Raw genomic sequence first — 24,422 nt, forward strand, 5'->3', positions numbered from 1 at the left:
CTGAACTATTATAAGAGGATGTATGATCTGATGTCTAAGGGGAGCACCCTCCCTCTGTCTTGGCTTGCTACAGTAAGGAAGATGAACATTGGCTAGACATCTTAGAAAACCTGTCCCACCACTATTTTCCTTGTCATCAGCAGTGTCTGGCAGCAGCATTCATCTCTTTCCCCAACCCCTTCGTGGTTACATAGGGAGGAATGTTTTTCTGGCCATCCTCTGATTTTATCATATGTAACTCAGGTGCTCAGGCTTCTTATATTAAACTTATTAAATAATAGATTTATACTGATTTCATGTGTTTTCTGAATAGTTGCTTTATTATTGTTTCATTCCTGTCCAGCTTCTCTCTGACTGTAATGGTGTTTTGCAACTATGGAGGAGGCGGATATTGGTTCTTCCAGCACGCTCCTTGGAACGGTAAGCAAGATGTCCCATAAAAAAAAGCAGCACAGCCCCCACAACTAAGAACCTTTTAAGCAAATCAGTAATCTCCTTATTGATCCATAAAAGAAAAGGAATTAATATGGACCACCATCAACTTAGTAGGTAGGGGTATTTAACAATGAACTCTGTGTCTTAACTTCATAAAAGCCACTTCGACAAATCAGCAGGACCATATTGATCTTGAAATAAGCTTGAGATTGCTAAATGTATTTTCTTGCTGCACTGAGGGCCATTATTTTCTTGATCTAAAATTTATTTGTTTAACCCTTGCATTTCTCGAACAAGCTGGTGAAGTCAATGAACAAAGTTTTTAGAAGAGTATACGGTATATCAGTCTCAGTTTTTATTTCTGCACATTATTTCATGAATACAATAGCTCTTGATGTTTTTTTTTTAATTATTATCACTGAGGCTGGATAACAGTATATATTCTCTTGCTCTCCTCAATGAATCACTTTGTAAAGGCTCCTTTGAAATATTACTATATACAGAAACAATCAGCTGCTTTCAGTAGATTACCATTTTGAATTAAGATGATAAACTTTCTTTGAAAGTACCTACTGTAGCAAATTTTTCAAGAACATAATTCTCATACATATTTGTAGGTCCTGTCCTAAATGGGTATCTCAATGTCAGGTAGTGCAGTTATTATCTTTGCTGGATGACTGCAAGGAAAATAATTGTAGTAGAAGCCAACTAAAGAACATTTAGGGAAATTGACCGTGTCTGTGCCACGCCCTTCCTGACCCATTAATACCCACCCTGACAGTGCTCCGCTACCATACCTTCTGCTGCATCAACTGGTAAAAATATCCACTGGTTCCAGGTATGAGGGAGCATGTGACCCTCTTTTACATGACAGTGTATAGGTCCAGCAGCCAACTGCTAGTCCTGGGCACTGTCACATGAGTGAGGGATGTCACACCAAACCCTCTAGTGTCCGACGCTAGCCAACACCGAGAGACAGTGGGCAAATTCAATAAAACTGCTGCGCCACTTTTTTGGTGTTAATCCAGTTTGTAAATATAAAAAGTCCACAAGTGTATTATGATGTTCCTGGTGAGTTTCACTATCATCCACCACCTTGAAAAGTGATCCAGCATGTAAACACCCCCACCAAATAGCTGAAAAACTCCCTAAGAGCCGGTTCACACTATTACGAGTTGCCAGGCGACTTGGTCAGCCTGGCAAGTCGCGCACTGTCGGGTCCATTGAGTAGAACAGGACCCGTTCTAATAGGAGCGACACAAGTTGCTCCGACTTAGAAAAAGGGTCCTGTACTACTTCGGCGCGACCTGGAGGCGACTTGTATTGACTTCAATTATATGAAGTCCGTGCAAGTCGCGCCGAAGTCGCGGTGCACGCGACTTCACAGGTCGTCCCCCGAAGTTGGAGCGACCTAATGTGAACGGGGTCTTAGAGCCGGTTCACACTACCGCGGCCAGAAAGTCGCCCCATGAAGGAGCGACTTTTTAGCTTGACTTTGAAGAGACTTGTTTAGAGACTTGTGCACTACTTTGAAGAGACTTAAATGATAGGCGACTTTGTCTGTGGGGAATGCCTGGGTAATCTTTTTCTTTTTCCTGGAAAGTCTGATAACAAGTCGCTTGAAAATAGATAAGGTCCTGACTTAGAGGCGACTCCCATTGAAGTCTATGTGCACAAGTCGGATAGAGGTCGCCTTGAAGTAGTACAGGAACCTTTTCTGAAGTCGGAGAGACTTCAGTAGTGCATATTAAGATGGCTCTCATTCATTTACATTGAATTTGTGATGACAAGAGGCTTGGGGCGACTTGAGGGCACACAAGTCGTGTCCCAAGTCGGAGTAGTGTGAACCGGCTCTTACCAAATTATTTGGATCTCTCATTACAAAAGGTCACAAGCACTTGTGGCTCCATACCCAGCCAGGGCCTTTAAAACTTCAAAAGGGTTTTCCAACTTGACTCATCCCTCTCCTCAGCATGGTGTCATAGAAGTTCCCTAAAATATAAAAGGCTCCACGTAGTGTAAATGCATAAAATTTTATTGCACAAAAAAAAAAAAAAAAGTTGCACTTACAATGTAGATGTAAATTACATACCTAAATTTGTGTGCGTAGGCCGGCACACACACAAAAACCTGTCCTTCTGGAACTCAAGGGAATCGGTGACATCAACTTGTCGCTCCGCCCTACCCTTTAATTAGGGACCAAACAAATCCTTGTAACATAGATTGTCATAAAATCATCAGCTGAAGTCCATGTAGGAGACCCACATCACAAAGGACTATCTCACAGTACCATAGGCTAACTCGTTTCGAGGTTTCCCTCTTCCTCAGAGCCAACTCTAAAACTATGCAATATTTAAATTTTCGGTTTAGGTTTTTACTAGCTGTGAGCCATAATTCATCAGAATATAATTTTTTTTTAATGAGATGCACTTCTATATTCAATGTTACTGGTTATGGGTGATGGATGGATAGTAGACATGGTTCAGGGGGGGGGGGGCAATCCAGACAAGTATAGATGGGAATGTCGGTAATGATTGTGGCAAATCTTCCAATGGGTTTGGCAACTGTGATCTTTTAATTTTTATAAGTAAAACACAGAGTTTTTGTTCTTAAAATAAAATGATGGGTTATTTAAAAGTTTGTTACAGCTTATGTGGATATTTTCAAGTACTGTATATATGAAACTTTTAGTAAATTTTTCATATATGTGTATCTACTGTATATAACATACTGTTCCTATCTATCACGCTTCCTATCTTGTATAATGTTTTCTGAAAGCCAATCTGACATTTGTTTGTTGCAGGTCTGACAATAGCAGATTTGGTGATGCCATGGTAAGCAGCTTGTTTATGTAATAAAATATTTCTAAGCCTATGTTTAGTGGATGTTTGCACTGTAAAGAAAGGCTGATTCTATGCTGTTCTTGTCTATAAAAAATGGTTATTCCCTAAGAACATATCATATATCCATAATTATACACTGACTGTGTGCAAAAGGATATTATTACTTCCTGTCATCATCATTTTCAGTTTTTTCTAGGGGATGTAGTTTATCTTTAGATAGGGGAGTAGTTATAGATTGCTTTCTTATTAAAGCTTAAATAAAAAAAATTAACAACTAAATACGCTATTGAAATACATATTTTTCCTGGCAAAGGATTTGTTTTTTCATACAACCAGTCCTGGCAGACAGCACATTAGGCTTGGTGACCAGTCATATGTCTACTGCAGTGGTTGTAAACCTTTACATATACCCAGTGATGCGACTAGCATCAGGTGATACACAGAGATAAAAACACATCCTCCTACATAAATTGTACCTGTTTATCTATGTGTCCTCTACAGCCAATTTAAATTCCAGAATTTACACAGGATCTTTCACCTCTGAAAAGCGGGGTTAAGAAGTCTCACAGTGCCATTTTCAGCGAGATCAGCTCTGCGCCCTGATTGGGAGGAAGAGAAACACCCCCTCCTAACAGTACACTGGGAACATGTAGAACTGAAGATAGGAATCACAGGCTGTGTGCTGGAGCTCTTCTCCCCCTTTAGGGAAAACATGTCATAGATGACTCATGCAGATAACCAGAGTCCACAAACTATGGTATATATCTTTAAATACTGACGGATATACAGTATCTCACAAAAGTGAGTACATCCCTCACAATATTTGTAAATATTTTATTATATCTTTTCATGTGACAACACTGAAGAAATTACACATTGCTACAATGTAAAGTAGTGAGTGTACAGCTTGTATAACAGTGTAAATTCCCTGTCCCCTCAAAATAACTCAACACACAGCCATTAATGTCTAAACCAATTAGCCATTTCCCATCCCTGGTGTCATGTGACTCATTAGTGTTACAAGGTCTCAGGTGTGAATGTGGAGCAGGTGTGTTAAATTTGGTGTTATCGCTCTCCCTCTCTCATACTGGTCACTGGAAGTTCAACATGGCACCTCATGGCAAAAAAACTCTCTGAGGATCTGAAAAGAATGGTTGCTCTACATAAAAATGGGCTAGGCTATAAGAAAATTGGCAAGACCCTGAAACTGAGCTGCAACATGGTGGCCAAGACCATACAGTGGTTTAACAGGACAGGTTCAACTCCTATTAGGCCTCGCCATGGTTGACCAAAGAAGTTGAGTGCAAGTGCTCAGCATCATATCCAGAGGTTGTCTTTGGGAAATAGATGTATGACTGAGTGCTGCCAGCATTGCTGCAGAGGGTGAAAGGGTCAGGCCATACGCCGCACACTACATCAAAGTGGTCTGCATGGCTGTCGTCCCAGAAGGAAGCCTCTTCTGAAAATGATGCACAATAAAGCCTGCAAACAGTTTGATGAAGACAAGCAGACTAAGGACATGGATTACTGGAACCATCTCCTGTGGTCTGATGAGACCACGATAACCTTATTTGGTTCAGATGGTGTCAAGCGTGTGTGGCGGCAACCAGGTGAGGAGTACAAAGACAAGTGTGTCTTGCCTACAGTCAAGCATGGTGGTGGGAGTGTCATGGTCTGAGGCTGCATGAGAGCTGCCGGCACTGGGGAGATACAGTTCATTGAGGGAACCATGAATGCCAACATGTACTGTGACATACTGAAGCAGAGCATGATCTCCTCCCTTCAGAGGCTGGGCCGCAGGGCAGTATTCCAACATGATAAAGACAAACATGTCTTCAGACCTAAACCCTATTAAGCTTCTGTTAGGGCATCCTCAAACGGAAGGCGGAGGAGTGCAAGGTCTCCAGCATCTGCCAGCTCTGTGATGTCTTCATGGAGGAGTGGAAGAGGATGCCAGTGGCAACCTGTGAAGTTTTGGTGAACTCGATTGCCCAAGAGGGTTAAGGCAGTGCTGGAAAATAAGGGTGGCCACACAAAATATTGACACTTTGGGCCCAATTTGGACATTTCCACTTAGGGTGTACTCCCTTTTGTTGCCAGTGGTTTAGACATTAATGGCTGTGTGTTGAGTTATTTTGAGGGGACAGCAAATTTACACTGTTATACAAGTTGTACACTCACTACTTTACATTGTAGCAAAGTGTCATTTCTTCAGTGTTGTCACATAAAAAGAAATAATAAAATAGTTACAAAAATGTGAGGGGTGTACACACTTTTGTGAGATACTGTATCCTGATGTACTGACGGATTATCTCATTCCATGAGGCCCTAAAATGCCAGGACAGTACAAATACTCCCCCAAATGACCTATTTTCCCTTTTTAGAAATGAGATAATCCAAGTTATTTAGTGAGAGGCATGGTGGTTTTTTTTAAGTTGTTTGACATTATTTTTTGGAAAAAAAAAAAAAAAAATTCACATACTTTAACCAGTGCAGTACAGCGTCATCATATAACTGGTGTGGGGGGTGATCAGGGACACTGACTGGTGACCATACGAAAAACAAAAGCAAGTGGCCCTTTCATGGAGGACGTCATATGATGTCAACTCAGGATGGTAAAGCCACCGCCCAGCCATCTTTCTGCTATAGGCCAGTGAGAAGGTGTTAAGTTATAGAAGAGTATGACTAGTATGTGCGTTGTGTTATAATTGACCCAGTTATGGTTGAGGTCTTTTCTGGAAATGAAATACCAGTTTTATCATCTCATATCTTTCTAGTCTAGCTTTTCTACTTAGACCTAGTCAAATTAATTCCTACCTGTACATAGTGGGTTCCATAATTGCTTCATAGATGTTGTAACTTCTATTACTTGTAGATATGTATGGCCACTGAGGGAAATCAGCTTCCAGAGCAGAAGTCAGTCTGTGGTTGTGCACTGCAAATGAGCCCTTCGTCAGTCAATGGACATTGCTAAACCCCTCGAGAGTCCAGGACTCTGCTTTCAAATGGAGATGGGAAGCCTGCCAGCCCATTGGATGGTGGAGGGGGCTATAGGCCTAGATCAGAGGAATGCAAAAAATGTAGAGCTTTCATCTTTCCCCTTAATGACCACTAGCAAATATGACACAAGAGATGAGCCCTTTCTGTGTGATTGCGGTTATACAATAAACAGCATTAAGTCAATAATGTGATTGCCGTTGATTGAACGGGTCGGTAGGAAAATTATTACCCACTTTACAATCCATTAACATCCAGACACACATTATAGGGACAGGGCTGCCAGTTTAGAAAGTTGCTTACTTCTATGTAATTTAGAGGCATTTAACATCATCTGGCATGCCATGTACTTAGTACAGATATGTATATGATATGGATTTGTCCTACATGATGCAGGCAATTCTTTTCTGCTTCTCTCTGTCTTTGTGATGTACCGTAATCCATAAGATAGTGTAATGTGGGAGTAGCAGGGGAAAAAAACTACAGGGAATCTGGAAACATAAACATTCTATTAGGGTTAGAAGGTCTAATCAATTCCTCCTAATCATTTTTGTTGCAAGAAAATACTAGACCTGGGGTACTAAAATGGTCATACAGACCTGTGAAGCTTTTGTATATAAGTAGATGTTTATAAAACATCACTGTGTATCATAAAAAAATATATTTTTTTAAATACCTATTTTTGCCTTTCTACAATCCTTTGTTGCATTTCAGTGTTTCTGATCTCCTGTGGCCACTTTGCAGCTACTTCCTGTATACATATACCCCAGGCATGGCTGTATTGCATTTCTCAGGGTGGGTTTTCTAATGAAAAAAACAGCAGACCACGCCTACAGTGCCTTGCGAAAGTATTCGGCCCCCTTGAACTTTGCGACCTTTTGCCGCATTTCAGGCTTCAAACCTAAAGATATAAAACTGTAATTTTTTGTGAAGAATCAACAACAAGTGGGACACAATCATGAAGTGGAATGAAATTTATTGGATATTTCAAACTTTTTTAACAAATAAAAAATGGAAAAATTGGGCGTGCAAAATTATTCAGCCCCTTTACTTTCAGTGCAGCAAACTCTCTCCAGAAGTTCAGTGAGGATCTCTGAATGATCCAATGTTGACCTAAATGACTAATGATTATAAATAGAATCCACCTGTGTGTAATCAAGTCTCCGTATCAATGCACCTGCACTGTGATAGTCTCAGAGGTCCGTTTAAAGCGCAGAGAGCATCATGAAGAACAAGGAACACACCAGGCAGGTCCGAGATACTGTTGTGGAAAAGTTTAAAGCCGGATTTGGATACAAAAAGAGTTCCCAAGCTTTAAACATCCCAAGGAGCACTGTGCAAGCGATAATATTGAAATGGAAGGAGTCTCAGACCACTGCAAATCTACAAAGACCTGGCTGTCCCTCTAAACTTTTAGCTCATACAAGGAGAAGACTGATCGGAGATGCAGCCAAGAGGCCTATGATCACTCTGGATGAACTGCAGAGATCTACAGCTGAGGTGGGAGACTCTGTTTATAGGACAACAATCAGTCGTATACTGCACAAATCTGGCCTTTATGGAAGAGTGGCAAGAAGAAAGCCATTTGTTAAAGATATCCATAAAAAGTCTAGTTTAAAGTTTGCCACAAGCCACCTGGGAGACACACCAAACATGTGGAAGAAGGTGCTCTGGTCAGATGAAACCAAAATCAAACTTTTTGGCAACAATGCAAAACGTTATGTTTGGCGTAAAAGCAACACAGCTCATCACCCTGAACACACCATCCCCACTGTCAAACATGGTGGTGGCAGCATCATGGTTTGGGCCTGCTTTTCTTCAGCAGGGACAGGGAAGATGGTTAAAATTGATGGGAATATGGATGGAGCCAAATACCGGACTATTCTGGAAGAAAACCTGATGGAGTCTGCAAAAGACCTGAGACTGGGACAGAGATTTGTCTTCCAATAAGACAATGATCCAAAACATAAAGCAAAATCTACAATGGAATGGTTCACAAATAAACATATCCAGGTGTTAGAATGGCCAAGTCAAAGTCCAGACCTGAATCCAATCGAGAATCTGTGGAAAGAACTGAAAACTGCTGTTCACAAGCGCTCTCCATCCAACCTCACTGAGCTCGAGCTGTTTTTCAAGGAGGAATGGGCAAAAATTTCAGTGTCTCGATGTGCAAAACTGATAGAGACATACCCCAAACGACTTACAGCTGTAAGCGCAGCAAAAGGTGGCGCTACAAAGTATTAACTTTAGGGGGCTGAATAATTTTGCACGCCCAATTTTTTATTTTTTTATTTGTTAAAAAGTTTGAAATATCCAATAAATTTTGTTCCACTTCATGATTGTGTCCCACTTGTTGTTGATTCTTCACAAAAAATTACAGTTTTATATCTTTATGTTTGAAGCCTGAAATGTGGCAAAAGGTCGCAAAGTTCAAGGGGGCCGAATACTTTCGCAAAGGCACTGTATGTAATGTGTTGAAATGGCAACTTGTAGTCTACATTTGACACCCCTGTGATAGGGTGATAATTCAGGAGCAGGACTGGGTGACAATGACAGAATTTTGATACTTTATAACAGGAAGTGCCTGAAAAAAAAAGACATTTGTCGATTATTTTAATGAAAGCTGAATATTTAAAGTGTTTATAAACCCTAACAATGAATGTCTGTTTTTTGCTCCATTTTTGTCTGCTAAATTTACCATTGAAAGCATTTGAATACATTTGTTGCAAATGCAAGTGCCAAGAAATAACTAGAGTCTGTTTAGCCCTCCTAGTTTTATTTATTTATTTATTTTATCTTGGACTACAGAACGATTAGACTTTATGCTGTAGAGATCTAAGAGAGGGAGTGGTGGAGTAGCTTAAAGACAATGGCCAGAAAAATATCTGTTGATCTGCAAGAAAAGAACTCTGCTCTTAGATCCAGCTAAGAGTAGAATTCTTTTCTCGCAGATCAACAAGTATTTTTCTGTACTTGTAGGGTCTTTGGAGGGATGAAATATGGGCTAATATGCATGTGTTGCAGACATGTATTAAATGTTTTTTATTTTGTTTTAATTTTGCCTTGACATACGCCTTTTAAAATATTGAATATTACTTTTGAATTTACATTATCATGCTAAAGGTTTTATGAGATTTTAGAGATTGGTTTAACGTATGCTTTACATTCTAAGGAGCAATGTTCCAATTTTACAAGGGGAGATTTAGGTCTTCAAATTGGGTCTCTGACTGATAGTTAAAAGTCTAAATAAAATATACTAAAAGTTATTATTAGTGTGTCTTTCTTGGCCAACAAGAGGCTGCGTTTACTATATTAGGGTGTTTGCAGGTATCATTGCTCATTGACTTCTAACCACTGAACACATCTGGAAGGCTTCTTGAAGTCTTTTAGTTGTGTCTAGTTTTCTAAAATGAAGGTCCCTTAAATTGCTTTAGGGAAAGGGAGCCTTGACTGATGGAAGCATTGCATCACAGTGGGCGTTGATCCAAATCAAGGAGTTTCAGTGGCTTCTTCAGGATTGGCTACAAGGGCACAAGGTGATGGAGCGGAGCCTGAACTCTAGAAAAAAGGATATGGTAAAGCATGTTCCTCTGACCTGAGGAGATTCAACTGACAGAAGAGTTGCGCGCCCACCCACCCACTCTGATGTTTTGTCACAGCTTTACTGGCGGTTTTGACCTTGCCAGCAATTGACATTTTTGTAATGGGCTATGCCCTCAGGTTACATTCTGGGGTCAGTCTAATGCCTGTCTGGCACTGATTGTAAGGAAAGGCCTCTTAGACTCGGTCAGTTTATGGATTATGGGTGCTCACAGTATACCTGTGACAGGCATTCGTTATTTGCTACATTTGTAAAAGTTCAATAAAGCTGTGCCCTTGCCCCTTATACCAACCTAATCAGCTTCCGTGTCATTTTTGGGCAAGATATTGGTCTGTTATTTGGTTGTATGAGCATATACTTCCCAGCAGTCAAACATCTATTAGTGCCGACAATAATCACAGAAAGCTGTGTGCACCATAGAGAGTAATTTGTGGTATGGTAGAAGTCACACTAAGTCTGATTACTAGGTAGCATAGGCATTCCCAGACAGTAGCAAGTGCAACAGGAACATGTAAGTTAGAAAGGATTTCTGAAAAAAGGGTTCATAATTATGTCAAAAATTCACAGTGAAATTCAACCTGATATCAGGGGTTTTCTTTATTTCAAATGCTGTATTTTTTTTCTTAAATTCTTTATTTAGAAAAAGTGACAAGAATCCAACAATTTTTGATGTACTAATAGTATTCATATACTATTATAACAAGAATATCTTTGCATACATCACAATTATTCTATATGCATATGTGGAAGAAAGCTTCTTATAATACTTTTTATCATAATTAAAGTACCGTATATACTCGAGTATAAGCTGACACGAATATAAGCCGAGGCCCCTAATTTTACCACAAAAAAGTGGGAAAACCTATTGACTCGAGTATAAGCCTAGGGTGGGAAATGCAGCAGCTACTGGACCCAACTGGACCACCATGAGACACAAAACAGGGGTTGTGGGCATGGTGCAGGAGATGGTTCAGGCATGGTACAGGAGATGGCACAGGTCATGGTACAGGCATGGCACAGGTCATGGTACAGGCATGGCACTGATCACGGTATAGGCATGGCACAGATCATGGCACAGGAGATGGTACAGGCATGGCACAGGTGATGGTACAGGCAAGCACAGGTGATGGTATAGGCATTGCACAGGTGATGGTATAGGGATGGCACAGGTAATGGTATAGGCATGGCACAGGTGATGGTATAGGCAAGGCACAGGTCATGGTACAGGAGATGGTATAGGCACGGCACAGGTCATGGTATAGGCATGGCACAGTAGGTACAGGCATGGCACAGTAGGTACAGGCATTGCACAGTAGGTACAGGCATGGCACAGGAGATGCAGTGCTGCGGGCATGGTACAGGAGAATGTCCTGTACCATGTCCGCAGCACTGCATGAGGAAATGCAGGGGCTGCAGAGGAGTCTCACTTACCTGTTGGTAGGACGCCTTCGATTGAAAAATGGCGCTGCCCAGCGCCAACACGTCACAGTGCATGCGCCGCCGATGCTCGGGAAAGCTCGTACACGTTCGGCTATTCCTGGGCATGTGGCGCATGCGCAGTGACATGTTGGCGCCGGGCGGCGCTATTTTTAAAAAGTAAGTGAGCTAGTGACTCGAGTATAAGCCGAGAGGGGCTTTTTCAGCATGAAAAAACATGCTGAAAAACTCGGCTTATACTCGAGTATATACGGTAGATAATTATGTGTTTTGATGATGTGAACAACCTACAGGCTTATTAGCAGCGTCTAAATAAATATTTGCATTTGTTCATTAGAAGTAGAATATGACCTCAGTAGATCCTTAAAAAGGTAGTAGATACTGTATTTCTTTATTTCAGGATACAACCAGTTAATTTACCTGCCCTGATATCATAAACTACTTTAACTTTATTTCACTAATGTGTATAAATGAATATTTCCATTAGGTTTGTCTTCATCATTGGCACATCAGTGGCTTTGGCTTTTAGCTCCATGAGGAAAAAGGGAGTCCATCTGTCCCAGCTTCTACGCAAGTTGACATGGAGGACATGTGTGCTTATGGCCATTGGAGTTTTCTTCATCAACTATGGACCAGCAGATGGCCCATGTAAGTTGTACCTGAAAAGCGGTTTTTGTACCCCCACTATGTGCAAGATAGAAAGGCACTTTTCTAAAAAATAATAAAAAAAAATAGAAAGGTAAGGAAAGAGACCTTGTTCTACCATATATTAAATGATGTGAAATGGATCTCTATTTTTATTCATTGACTTAACTTGTCCATAAGCTGTCTTTATGAATATTACTTGGTTCACAGATAGTCATTTCAAGCAAGCAGCGTATATATGTATGTTTTATGAACCAGAAATGGGTCTTCAAAGACTATTCCCAGGACCAAGTAAAAGTAGTCCGTAAGATCCCAATATATTCAGTTACAGTTTTAATCCAATTATTTTGCTAGAAAACTGAAAATGACATACTGGGAAATGTTATAAGATGCTTTTCTTTCAGCTAATTTATTGTAGCTACATTGATGTATTGTATTTAAGCGTATATATAAATCGAGATTTTTTTTTTTTTTTTGCATAAAATTTTGAAGCATTACAACCTGTTATCTTTTTATTTTTGTCTGTGCCTGCATAATGGAAATACATTCTCCCTGTTTGTCCTGATGGCCAGAGAAAACTAAAGGATGGTAATGGTCACAGGGAACATTTTTTTTTTGTGACAACTGTCTAAGACTCCTTAATTTGAGAACATTTACTTTCACTTCCTGTTGTGCCTCTGGGACAAGATGTGAAGAGAAATCTCCCCAGTGGAGAGAGAATGAATCTCTAACTGTAAGGGCTCTTTCACACGGGCGATCCGATCAGATCCGCCTGTCAGCTTTTTAGGCGGATCTGATCGGATCCTCCATGCAGCTCTATGGGGCAGCGGGTGTCAGCGGAGACACCTCTGCTGACACCCGCTGCCATCCGTATCCGATCCTGTCCATGAAATGTGGACGGATGGAAACCCTATTTTTCCATCCGTTCAGTAATCGGATCGGATCGGATAAGAGCGGACAGGTGGTCCGCTCTCATCCCATCCCCCATAGAGGGCAGCGGGGGCTGAGACACCTCCCTCTCCGCTCTGCAAGCGGAGACGGAGCTGTCATCCGCCGGCTCAGCGGGGATCACGGATCGATCCCCGCTGAGCAACACGGATCCGCCTACGGAGGCGGACCATGTGAAAGAGCCCTAAGGGGTTGGCTCGGTAGTGGGTGTGGGGGACCCCCCTGGGTGGTATCGTTACACAGAGAGACAGCCGAGGAGTGGTTGAAAACAACGGTCTATGGTTTATTCTTCCAATTTGCTGGAAACAAGTGCAAGCATCCAAACAGCATAAATCAAACAAACATAAAATAAACCCTGGCCACTTGGGGCGTCTACCTTCACAACACAGGAATCTACCTATGTTGTCTGTCACAACCTACTGCTGGGCAGACACTGCTGGTCATACAGCAGAAAACCAATAGTCTATTTGTTTTCTTTTCACACAGAAAAAGCCAACACCACCTCACCTTCAGAAGTCTTTCTCAGCTCACTGCTCTCCTTAACGCACAAAGCCTCAGGATGCAGCAATCAGTTGTCCTCCTCTGGATAACTTATAGAGGCTTTAATTGCCTCATTCTGAATAGCTGACGTTTTCCAACGTCCTAAAACCTTTCTGGCTACCTCCGCAGCCGACACCTGATAGTAATTGGTGAATTGTCTAAACAAGGCAGAAATGTATCTCCCACCGATTTACCTGACTTCCTGTCACACTAACCTAAGCTACAGAATATTTTTGTTACAGATACACTTTAAAGAGGAACTTGAGTCTCCTTTAGCTTTGGCCCCAATCCTTTTTTCTGGTGCATCCATCTTTAATAGCCTGGAACATGCACAGATGTGCCGAAGGGCTCTGCTCGCCTATTGGATCATGCATGGGGATTTCTGTGTATTCACAGACATGCTAAGTGTTGGGCCTTCCATACCAGCCTCATCCTTCTGTGCATGAAGACCTCGCGTGTGCACCAGAAAGCCCTACGGCACAGCTGTCACTTGGAACCTAGGCAAGAAAGACAGAAGTGCAGCTCAGAATTCCTAAAAAAAATTGTGTGTATTGGGGGGGGGGGGGGGCATAAGGATGTAGACAACTATGTAGAAAGTGCTCTGTTATCTTGCACTGTTCACACATTTAATTGTCAGTCCTAGCCCAAGTCCCAATCTTGACCCATTCTGGATATAGTTTATGACAACCGGGGGAGGAACAGGTCATTCTCTTACCCTGGAGAGGATGGAGAATGGCAGCGTTTGCTGTGTACCACTTCTGTACAGTCAGACAGCTGATCACAGCAGATCCTAGCTGGTTCATGGGCATGTACTGTAGTTGTCTCTATGCCAAGCATTTTTAGTATGGTATCTGCCCATCTAGGCGATAAAAGAAAAAGCAGCTACAAGTACTGTAACTGCCAATTTTTAAAAAAACATACTTACCAGCCAATAGAAATTTGGAGCTGTCTTTACAGCCCTTTACTTTTCCTGTGCTGCCATCTTGTATTCAGGAGCCTGCAGCCACTTCCCAATCATTCAGCCAGCCCCTGCCGTATGTATGTTTGAGATCGATGGAGTGCATGGAGACTGTCCTGAAGCCTTCTTTGTTGTGTGACATGTCTCCCAGGAGGCTGCAAAATGGTATTGGATAAGCCAAGGACTGCAGCTTGCTTACCTTGGCAGGGAATGAAGAAGCAAGAGTAAGCACCAGGTAAAAATGTACTTGCTCCCCTGCCAAAAAATAAATAAAAAATACTTGCAGATGTGTAACAGGGAGGAGGAGGGTTAGAATGTTGTTTAGTGTCTATTTTGATGACCAATGGCCAAGGGCTACTCTACAGCAAAAAATGTCGGCAGCTTAGTTGGTGATTTGATCCTAAGTTGTTAATTTTTTAATCACAACCGGTAGAAGACCAGGTATTGGACAAGTCTCAGCTTCATAAAAGAACTATTTCATTCCATGTTATTAAAATGTGAAATCTTCTAAGATATAAGCTTAGCATGAGCCTCAGAAGAGGTCAGGTACTGTGATTTGAGCATTTACAGTTAAGATGCTGTTTGGCCCACAGCCCAAACTAAACTGCACATAAGAAAAGTATCCATCTCTCTCCACTATTACATATTAACCTAGACAAAACCTATAAATAATGTAAATAAATGGGGCCAATGTATGCATAAAGCTAACTCTTTATCCTTATCAATGACAGAACTAAACCTTAAAAACGAGTCTTTATCTGTCTATCCATTCATTTTTCTCTTCTGTGCAGTCTATATAAATATACAATTCTTTTAACACAAAACGCACTGCTTGACACATTGTAAAACAAAATTGATCTCTTCACTTACAGAAAACACAGTGAAGAGGGAAAACATGAAACGGGTGCTGCTAAGTTTTATTTTATTATCACAGTGATCACGTAGCCAGTAACTATGAATATCCACCCTTCCCTACTTCATTTTCATTAATAATTTTTTTAGGAATTAGCTACGTGTGCTGAACTAACTGTAGACAGAAAACGTTTATTAGAAATAAAATTCTAATTATTATAATTAACAAATCAAAAAACCTGTGCCACAAACCAATAAAGTATAAAAATAGAACAAATCCTAAAAATCAGTGTATGCCAAGCTGCTGCTACCCTTACACATACAGTGATGATCGAAAGTTTGGGCACACCAGGTAAAAATTTGTATTAATGTGCATAAGGAAGCCAAGGAAAGATGGAAAAATCTCCAAAAGGCATCAAATTACAGATTAGACATTCTTATAATATGTCAACAAAAGTTAGATTTTATTTCCATCATTGAAACTTTCAAAATAACAGAAAACAAAAAAATGGCGTCTGCAAAAGTTTGGGCACCCTGCAGAATTTATAGCATGCACTGCCCCCTTTGTAAGGCTGAGACCTGCCAGTGTCATGGATTGTTCTCAACCATCGTCTGGGAAGACCAGGTGATGTCAATCTCAAAGGTTTTAAATACCCAGACTCATCTGACCTTGCCCCATCAATCAGCACCATGGTATCTTGTAAGCAGTTGTCTAGAAAACTGAAACTGAAAATAGTTGGAGAAGGCTATAAGAAGATAGCAAAGTGTTTTCAGATGTCAATATCCTCTGTTCGGAATTTAATTAAGAAATGGCAGTCATCAGGAACAGTGGAAGTTAAAGCAAGATCTGGAAGACCAAGAAAAATATCAGACAGAACAGCTCGCAGGATTGTGAGAAAAACAATTCAAAACCCACATTTGACTGCACGATCCCTCCAGAAAGATCTGGCAGACACTGGAGTTGTGGTACACTATTCCACTATAAAGAGATACTTGTACAAATATGGTCTTCATGGAAGAGCCATCAGAAGAAAACCTCTTCTACGTCCTCACCACAAAAATCAGCGTTTGAACTTTGCAAATGCACATATAGACAAGCCTGATGCATTTTGGAAACAAGTTCTGTGGACCGATGAGGTTAAAATGTAACTTTTTGGCTGGAATGAGCAAAGGTACGTTTGGAGAAGAAGGGGCACAGAATTTAATGAAAAGATCCTCTGTCCAACTGTTAAGCAATCTGGGTTACAAACGTAAAGAGTAGTGAGCATAAAGTGTATCACACAAGCTGTGAAAAATCCAATAGGTGGCAGATGATTCGGATGAAAACCAGACTCCACCAGAAGTGTAGTAACCACCACCAGAAGTTTGTACTTACGTTTGTAAGTTTTCCTCCTTCATTACCATATATTGTTTATCAGTTTTACGCTATGGGACCATTTATTTTTTCTCATATGTACGTGGTCTGATGTCGGTTGATCCCAATATACGGTCCAAGTTCTGGAAGTGCAGTGGAGCATCTGACTTGGGAGTGTGTTGCCTTTTGGAGATCTTGGGTGCAAAATCCCATGGTTTGTTTGGCTTACAATTCATTGCATTCTGGTAAGCAGTTCGTATTATTGGTGGCGGTCAACTTACACCTAGTGAAGCCTGGCGATTATCTGAATCAATATTTATCGTTTGGAAATTTTCTGATCAAGAGACTATATGAACTTTTTTTTTTCCAATATATGATATTTACTATAACCCCATATCATATTTAAGGGGACACATTTTTGTAACACATTTACCTTCACTATTATTTTTATATAAGGTCATTTACTATATGTTTTGATAATACATTATATTGTCAAAAGTATTTGGACACCTGAAGGCCATTCTTCCAGAAGTGCAGGCACTGATGTGGATGAGAAGGCCTGGCTCACAGTCTCCACTCTTGTTGTTGTTTATTCATTTAGTCATGTCTGACTCTTTGTGACCTCATTAACCATAGTGCACCAGGCTTTTCTGTCCTCCACCGCCTCCCGGAGCTTGCTTAATTTTCTGTTTATTGTTTCAAAGATGCTGTTTATCCATACTGTTTTCTGTCATCCTATTCTCCTTTTTCCTTCCATGTTTCCCAGCATCAGGGTCTTTTCCAATGAGTCCTCTCTTCACATTAAAGAGATTGTAAACCTCAGAATTTTTTTTTTAAAAAATGAACACCTGAGAGACAAACACATAATGAGCTAGTATACATTGCATACTAACTCATTATGAAATACTTACCTTAGAACGAAGCCCCGCAGTGCGGACTGCTCACCTGTCTCATGGTTGACATGTTCGGTCGCCCTTCTTCTGGGTTTGCGCCATCTGGCCATCTGATTGGCTGGAGCCGCGGTGACGTCACTCCCGCGCATGCATGCGGGGTCCGACGGTCACAGCACGGGGCTCTGAAGGAACGGCACAAGCGGCCATTCCTTCAGAGCGCATGCGCCAGTGATGTCACTGGCTGCATGCAAAGTAAATATCTCCTAAACGGTACATGTTTAGGAGATATTTACAGTACCTATAGGTAAGCCTTATCATAGGCTTACCTATAGGTACAAGTTGCAGAGGAGGGTTTACTTCCTCTTTAAGTGGCCAAAGTATTCAAGTTTTAGCTTCAGGATCTGTCCTTCCTGTAAATATTCAGGGTTAATTTCCTTCAAGATTGACTGGTTTGATCTTCTTTCCATCCAAGGGACTTTCAAGAGTCTTCTCTAGCACCATAGTTCGAAGGCATCAATTCTTCAGCATTCAAACTTTTTTATGGTCCAACTTTCACAGTCATAGGTTACTACTGGGAATACCATAGTTTTGACTAGACGACACTTTGTCGGTAGGGTGATGTCTCTGCTTTTTATAATGTTGTCTAGGTTTGCCATTGCTTTCCTCCCAAGAAGCAAGTGTCTCTTAATTTCATGGCTACAGTCACAGTCTGCCGTGATCTTGGAGCCTAGGAAGATAAAATATTTCACTGTTTCCATTTCTTCTCCTTCTATTTGCCAAGGAGTGATGGGACCGGTTGCCATGATGTTAGTTGTCCTAATGTTCAATTTCAGGCCAACTTTTGAGTTCTCCTGTTTCACCTTATTTAGGAGACTTTCTAGTTCTTCTTCACTTTCTGCCATTAGTGTGGTATCGTCTGCATATCTCAGATTAAGTAGGGTGACAATGTACATGCTTGCTGCACTCCTTTCTCAATTTTGAACCAGTCAGTTGTTCCATGTCCCGTTCTGTTGCTTCTTGACTTGCATATAGGTTTTTCAGAAGACAGGTGAGGTGGTCTGGTATTCCCATTTCTTTCAGTATTTGCCACATTTTGTGATCCACACAATCAAATGCTTTACTGAAGTCAGTAAAGCAGAAGTAGACGTTTTTCTGGAACTCCCTTGCGTGTCATATCCGTTAGCCTTTTGTTTCTGTTCATGAGGCTTTCTTGGCAAGGATTCTGGAGTGGGTTGCCATTTACTTCTCCAGTGGATTACGTTTTGTCAGAATTATCCACTATGACCTGTTCGTCTTAACTGAGCCTACACAGCATAGCTCGTAGCTTCACTGAATTACGCAAGCCCCTTCGCCACGGAAAAGCAGTGGCCCATAAAGGGGTCTCTGCTCTAATTCATCCCAAAGGTGTTCAATCGGGTTGAGGTTAGGACTCTGTGCAAGCCAGTCAAGTTTCTCTACCCTAAACTCGCCCATCCATGTCTTTATGGACTCTTATCTATCTATCTATCTATCTATCTATCTATCTATCTATCTATCTATCTATCTATCTATCTATCTATCTATCTATCTATCTATCTATCTATCTATCTATCTATCTATCTATCTATCTATCTATCTATCTATCTATCTATCTATCTATCTATCTATCTATCTATCTATCTATCTATCTATCTATCTAATCTATCCTGACATCATACTCCCTGCACTGTAGCACACCTGATTGGCTCCTTGCAATGTTTTTACCTCCCTCTCTCTGAGTTCTGTTGCATAAACGGAGCAGTAGACTACAGGAGGCTACAACAAAGTCAAGTTCAGGTACTTCCATTGTTTGCCTACAAAAAGTACTGTTAACCTCCTTAGTCCCTGTGCCATTTATAAATGGAGACTAGTACTAAGGGTTTATTAAACACATTGGGGTTTATTTACTAAAGGCAAATAGCTTGTTCATCTTGCATTTTTGTAACACATACCTTCACTATTATTCTTATATAAGGTCATTTACTATATGTTTTGATAATACATTATATTGTCAAAAGTATTTGGACACCTGAAGGCCATTCTTCCAGAAGTGCAGGCACTGATGTGGATGAGAAGGCCTGGCTCACAGTCTCCGCTCTTGTTGTTGTTTATTCATTTAGTCATGTCTGACTCTTTGTGACCTCATTAACCATAGTGCACCAGGCTTTTCTGTCCTCCACCGCCTCCCGGAGCTTGCTTAATTTTCTGTTTATTGTTTCAAAGATGCTGTTTATCCATACTGTTTTCTGTCATCCTATTCTCCTTTTTCCTTCCATGTTTCCCAGCATCAGGGTCTTTTCCAATGAGTCCTCTCTTCACATTAAAGAGATTGTAAACCTCAGAATTTTTTTTTTTAAAAATGAACACCTGAGAGACAAACACATAATGAGCTAGTATGCATTGCATACTAACTCATTATGAAATACTTACCTTAGAACGAAGCCCCGCAGTGCGGACTGCTCACCTGTCTCATGGTTGACATGTTCGGTCGCCCTTCTTCTGGGTTTGCGCCATCTGGCCATCTGATTGGCTGGAGCCGCGGTGACGTCACTCCCGCGCATGCATGCGGGGTCCGACGGTCACAGCACGGGGCTCTGAAGGAACGGCACAAGCGGCCATTCCTTCAGAGCGCATGCGCCAGTGATGTCACTGGCTGCATGCAAAGTAAATATCTCCTAAACGGTACATGTTTAGGAGATATTTACAGTACCTATAGGTAAGCCTTATCATAGGCTTACCTATAGGTACAAGTTGCAGAGGAGGGTTTACTTCCTCTTTAAGTGGCCAAAGTATTCAAGTTTTAGCTTCAGGATCTGTCCTTCCTGTAAATATTCAGGGTTAATTTCCTTCAAGATTGACTGGTTTGATCTTCTTTCCATCCAAGGGACTTTCAAGAGTCTTCTCTAGCACCATAGTTCGAAGGCATCAATTCTTCAGCATTTAGACTTTTTTATGGTCCAACTTTCACAGTCATAGGTTACTACTGGGAATACCATAGTTTTGACTAGACGACACTTTGTCGGTAGGGTGATGTCTCTGCTTTTTATAATGTTGTCTAGGTTTGCCATTGCTTTCCTCCCAAGAAGCAAGTGTCTCTTAATTTCATGGCTACAGTCACAGTCTGCCGTGATCTTGGAGCCTAGGAAGATAAAATATTTCACTGTTTCCATTTCTTCTCCTTCTATTTGCCAAGGAGTGATGGGACCGGTTGCCATGATGTTAGTTGTCCTAATGTTCAATTTCAGGCCAACTTTTGAGTTCTCCTGTTTCACCTTATTTAGGAGACTTTCTAGTTCTTCTTCACTTTCTGCCATTAGTGTGGTATCGTCTGCATATCTCAGATTAAGTAGGGTGACAATGTACATGCTTGCTAAACTCCTTTCTCAATTTTGAACCAGTCAGTTGTTCCATGTCCCGTTCTGTTGCTTCTTGACTTGCATATAGGTTTTTCAGAAGACAGGTGAGGTGGTCTGGTATTCCCTTTTCTTTCAGTATTTGCCACATTTTGTGATCCACACAATCAAATGCTTTACTGAAGTCAGTAAAGCAGAAGTAGACATTTTTCTGGAACTCCCTTGCGTGTCATATCCGTTAGCCTTTTGTTTCTGTTCATGAGGCTTTCTTGGCAAGGATTCTGGAGTGGGTTGCCATTTACTTCTCCAGTGGATTACGTTTTGTCAGAATTATCCACTATGACCTGTTCGTCTTAACTGAGCCTACACAGCATAGCTCGTAGCTTCACTGAATTACGCAAGCCCCTTCGCCACGGAAAAGCAGTGGCCCATAAAGGGGTCTCTGCTCTAATTCATCCCAAAGGTGTTCAATCGGGTTGAGGTTAGGACTCTGTGCAAGCCAGTCAAGTTTCTCTACCCTAAACTCGCCCATCCATGTCTTTATCTATCTATCTATCTATCTATCTATCTATCTATCTATCTATCTATCTATCTATCTATCTATCTATCTATCTATCTATCTATCTATCTATCTATCTATCTATCTATCTATCTATCTATCTATCTATCTATCTATCTATCTATCTATCTATCTATCTATCTATCTATCTATCTATCTATCTATCTATCTATCTATCTATCTATCTATCTATCTATCTAATCTATCCTGACATCATACTCCCTGCACTGTAGCACACCTGATTGGCTCCTTGCAATGTTTTTACCTCCCTCTCTCTGAGTTCTGTTGCATAAACGGAGCAGTAGACTACAGGAGGCTACAACAAAGTCAAGTTCAGGTACTTCCATTGTTTGCCTACAAAAAGTACTGTTAACCTCCTTAGTCCCTGTGCCATTTATAAATGGAGACTAGTACTAAGGGTTTATTAAACACATTGGGGTTTATTTACTAAAGGCAAATAGCTTGTTCATCTTGCATGGGAAGTTGCGCTTTGAAAGAGAATTTGCCCCAGAGCTTAGTGAATGTGGTGAAATTGCACTTTGCAAAGAATACACAATCACATTCAAGGAAATTAAAAAGAAGAAAAAAAAAGAACATCATTTTACTTGCTGATTATATGATGGAATTTAGCAGAGCTTCACCTCATTCATTAGGCTCTGGGGAAAATTCCCTTGCAAACAGCACTTTCCGTTGCAGAGTCAACAGTCAACTTGCCTATAGTAAATCAACCCCTTTTGGGGTTTCTGGTGGAAGTGCTTTTCGATACCACTGAACATTAACACCTCCACCCCGCACGACCACCCCCACCATGTATCTTGTACTCTGCTTACCCACATCTGTTCGCTGATCCTTGCTTTGGTGAATGAATCAGTAAGTGATGTGTATTACGTAACTTAGGGTTCAGCACTGACATTCTCTAGCAGCACTGGTGGGGAAGCAGCTAAATGAGTACCACAATGGAGTGCTGGGCAGACATTAGTGGACAAATAGACCCTTAATCTTTCATCAAAGAGAACCTGCCACTCATAAATGGTATCATATAGGGAACTTGTCAGCCCCCTATGTGATGGCACTGAAGTTAAGTATAAAAAAAGTTGCATATAAAAATTAGAAAAACACAAAAAAAAAGATGTTAAAGTGCCCCGGCCTGGTATTTAAAGGCACCTATGTACGAAAACAGCGTTTGTGTTATACATGTTGGGTGTCACTGCTCACTTCAGAGCAAGAGCAATAGTTCCACGACCACTATTCACTGTTAACTCTAAACTGATGATCTGTGAAGGCATTTAAAGTGTCACTTATAAAAAAATTCTGGGTAAATTTGTCCATGTTTTATTTATTTATTTTTTTTTTCATTTTAAAGTATTACTAAACCGACAACAGTAAAATCAGTCTGTATATGCAGTAAAGCATGCTTGTTATACTCACTGTGGAACCTTAATCCTTTGTATTGTGTAAAAAGGCTGTTTGATCCTGTCTTTTCTGCCCACCCCCCCTTCTTCCACTGTCCCCCAATACATCTCCAGATAGAACAGAGGCTAGGGGACAAGCTGCACATGCTCAGTTTGGTGAGTATTGCTAGAGAGTTTTTGTTTTCTTAGGAGGGTGCTTGTGATCAGCACAGGGCCAATCAGCACTGTCCAGACAGAGGGGCAGGGGTCCTGCAGCCTCATAAGACAGTCAGAGCAGTATGAAAACTCCTCCTACACGTTTTACCCAGACACAGATAGAAGTCACAAGACTGCTATATACTGCTGATGGGAAAAGGTATTTAGCAATTTATATTTACTAAGACTATTGCATTTCCATGTACTGTGTACTGTTGGAGAGCAGATATAGTGAATGCAGGCTCCTGGGTTTAGTAACACTTTAAAGCGGTAGTATACTACGCTTTTTAACTTTTACCTACAGGTAAGCCTATAATAAGGCCTATAATAAGGCTTACCTGTAGGTAAAATTAATATCTCCTAAACCTGCACGGTTTAGGAGATATTCGCCCTGCATGCAGCCGCTGACACCATTGGCGCATGCACTCTGAAGATTCGGCTGACCTACAGAGCTCCTTGCCGGAAAGTAAACTCCCGCACGCAAGCGTGGGCATGACGTCATCGCGGCTCCGGCCACTCACAGCGCTGGAGCCGCCGAACCCGGAAGAGACGCTGAGGGAAGATGTCAGCTGCCTCAATGGTGTCCAGGCGACGTTGTCAGGGCTTCATTCTAAGGTAAGTATTTCATAATGAGCTAGCATGCGATGCATACTAGCTCATTGTGCATTTGTCCTGCAGGGTTTGTTTGTTTTTTTTTTGTTTTTTTGAGGATACAACCGCTTTAAGAGCCGGTTCACACTACCGCAACCAGAAAGCCGCCCCATGAAGGAGCGACTTTTTAGCTTGACTTTGAAGAGACTTGTTTAGAGACTTGTAAGAGACTTGTAAGAGACTTGTGCACTACTTTGAAGAGACTTAAATGATAGGCGACTTTGTCTGTGGGGAATGCCTGGCTAATCTTTTTCTTCTTCCTGGAAAGTCTGATAACAAGTTGCATGAAAATAGATAAGGATCCAACTTAGGAGCGACTCCGATTGAAGTCTATGTGCACAAGTCGGATAGAGGTCGCCTTGAAGTAGTACAGGAACCTTTTCTGAAGTCAGAGTGACTTCTGTAGTGCATATTAAGACGGCTCTCATTCATTTACATTGAATTTGTGATGACAAGAGACTTGGGGCGAATTGAGGGCACACAAGTCGTGTCCCAAGTCGGAGTAGTGTGAACCGGCTCTAAGGCTTGACATGTTTGGCATCTATTTCTCCGATGTGACCTTATCTTTTATTTGAACAAAAAAATGGGTAATAAAAACTAATGTAATGTATATTTTACATGCAAATATGAGTTTGATTATCATGCGCTGTCACATGACATATCACATTGCAACTACCACTATTTTATTCTCCAAGATCTCTGCTTTAAGAAAATTTACAATGTTTGGGACC

At 41.1% G+C, this 24,422-nt stretch overlaps 1 protein-coding gene across 1 annotated transcript in view; it reads left to right on the forward strand.

Annotated features, from left to right (window-relative positions):
- The first annotated feature begins 344 nt into the window (after positions 1-344).
- Positions 345-24,422, forward strand: part of LOC309563068 (heparan-alpha-glucosaminide N-acetyltransferase-like) — a 272,146-nt gene continuing 248,068 nt past the window's right edge. Inside the window, exons 1-3 of the mRNA XM_082267368.1 lie at positions 345-420; positions 3,239-3,269; positions 11,801-11,961. Of these exons, the coding sequence (XP_082123494.1) occupies positions 360-420; positions 3,239-3,269; positions 11,801-11,961 (253 nt within the window). The 5' untranslated portion in view covers positions 345-359. The remainder of the gene's footprint in view (positions 421-3,238; positions 3,270-11,800; positions 11,962-24,422) is intronic.

Source organism: Pelophylax lessonae (assembly GCF_965119305.1).
Source record: "Pelophylax lessonae genome assembly, chromosome: 9".
Classification (NCBI taxonomy): domain Eukaryota; kingdom Metazoa; phylum Chordata; class Amphibia; order Anura; family Ranidae; genus Pelophylax; species Pelophylax lessonae.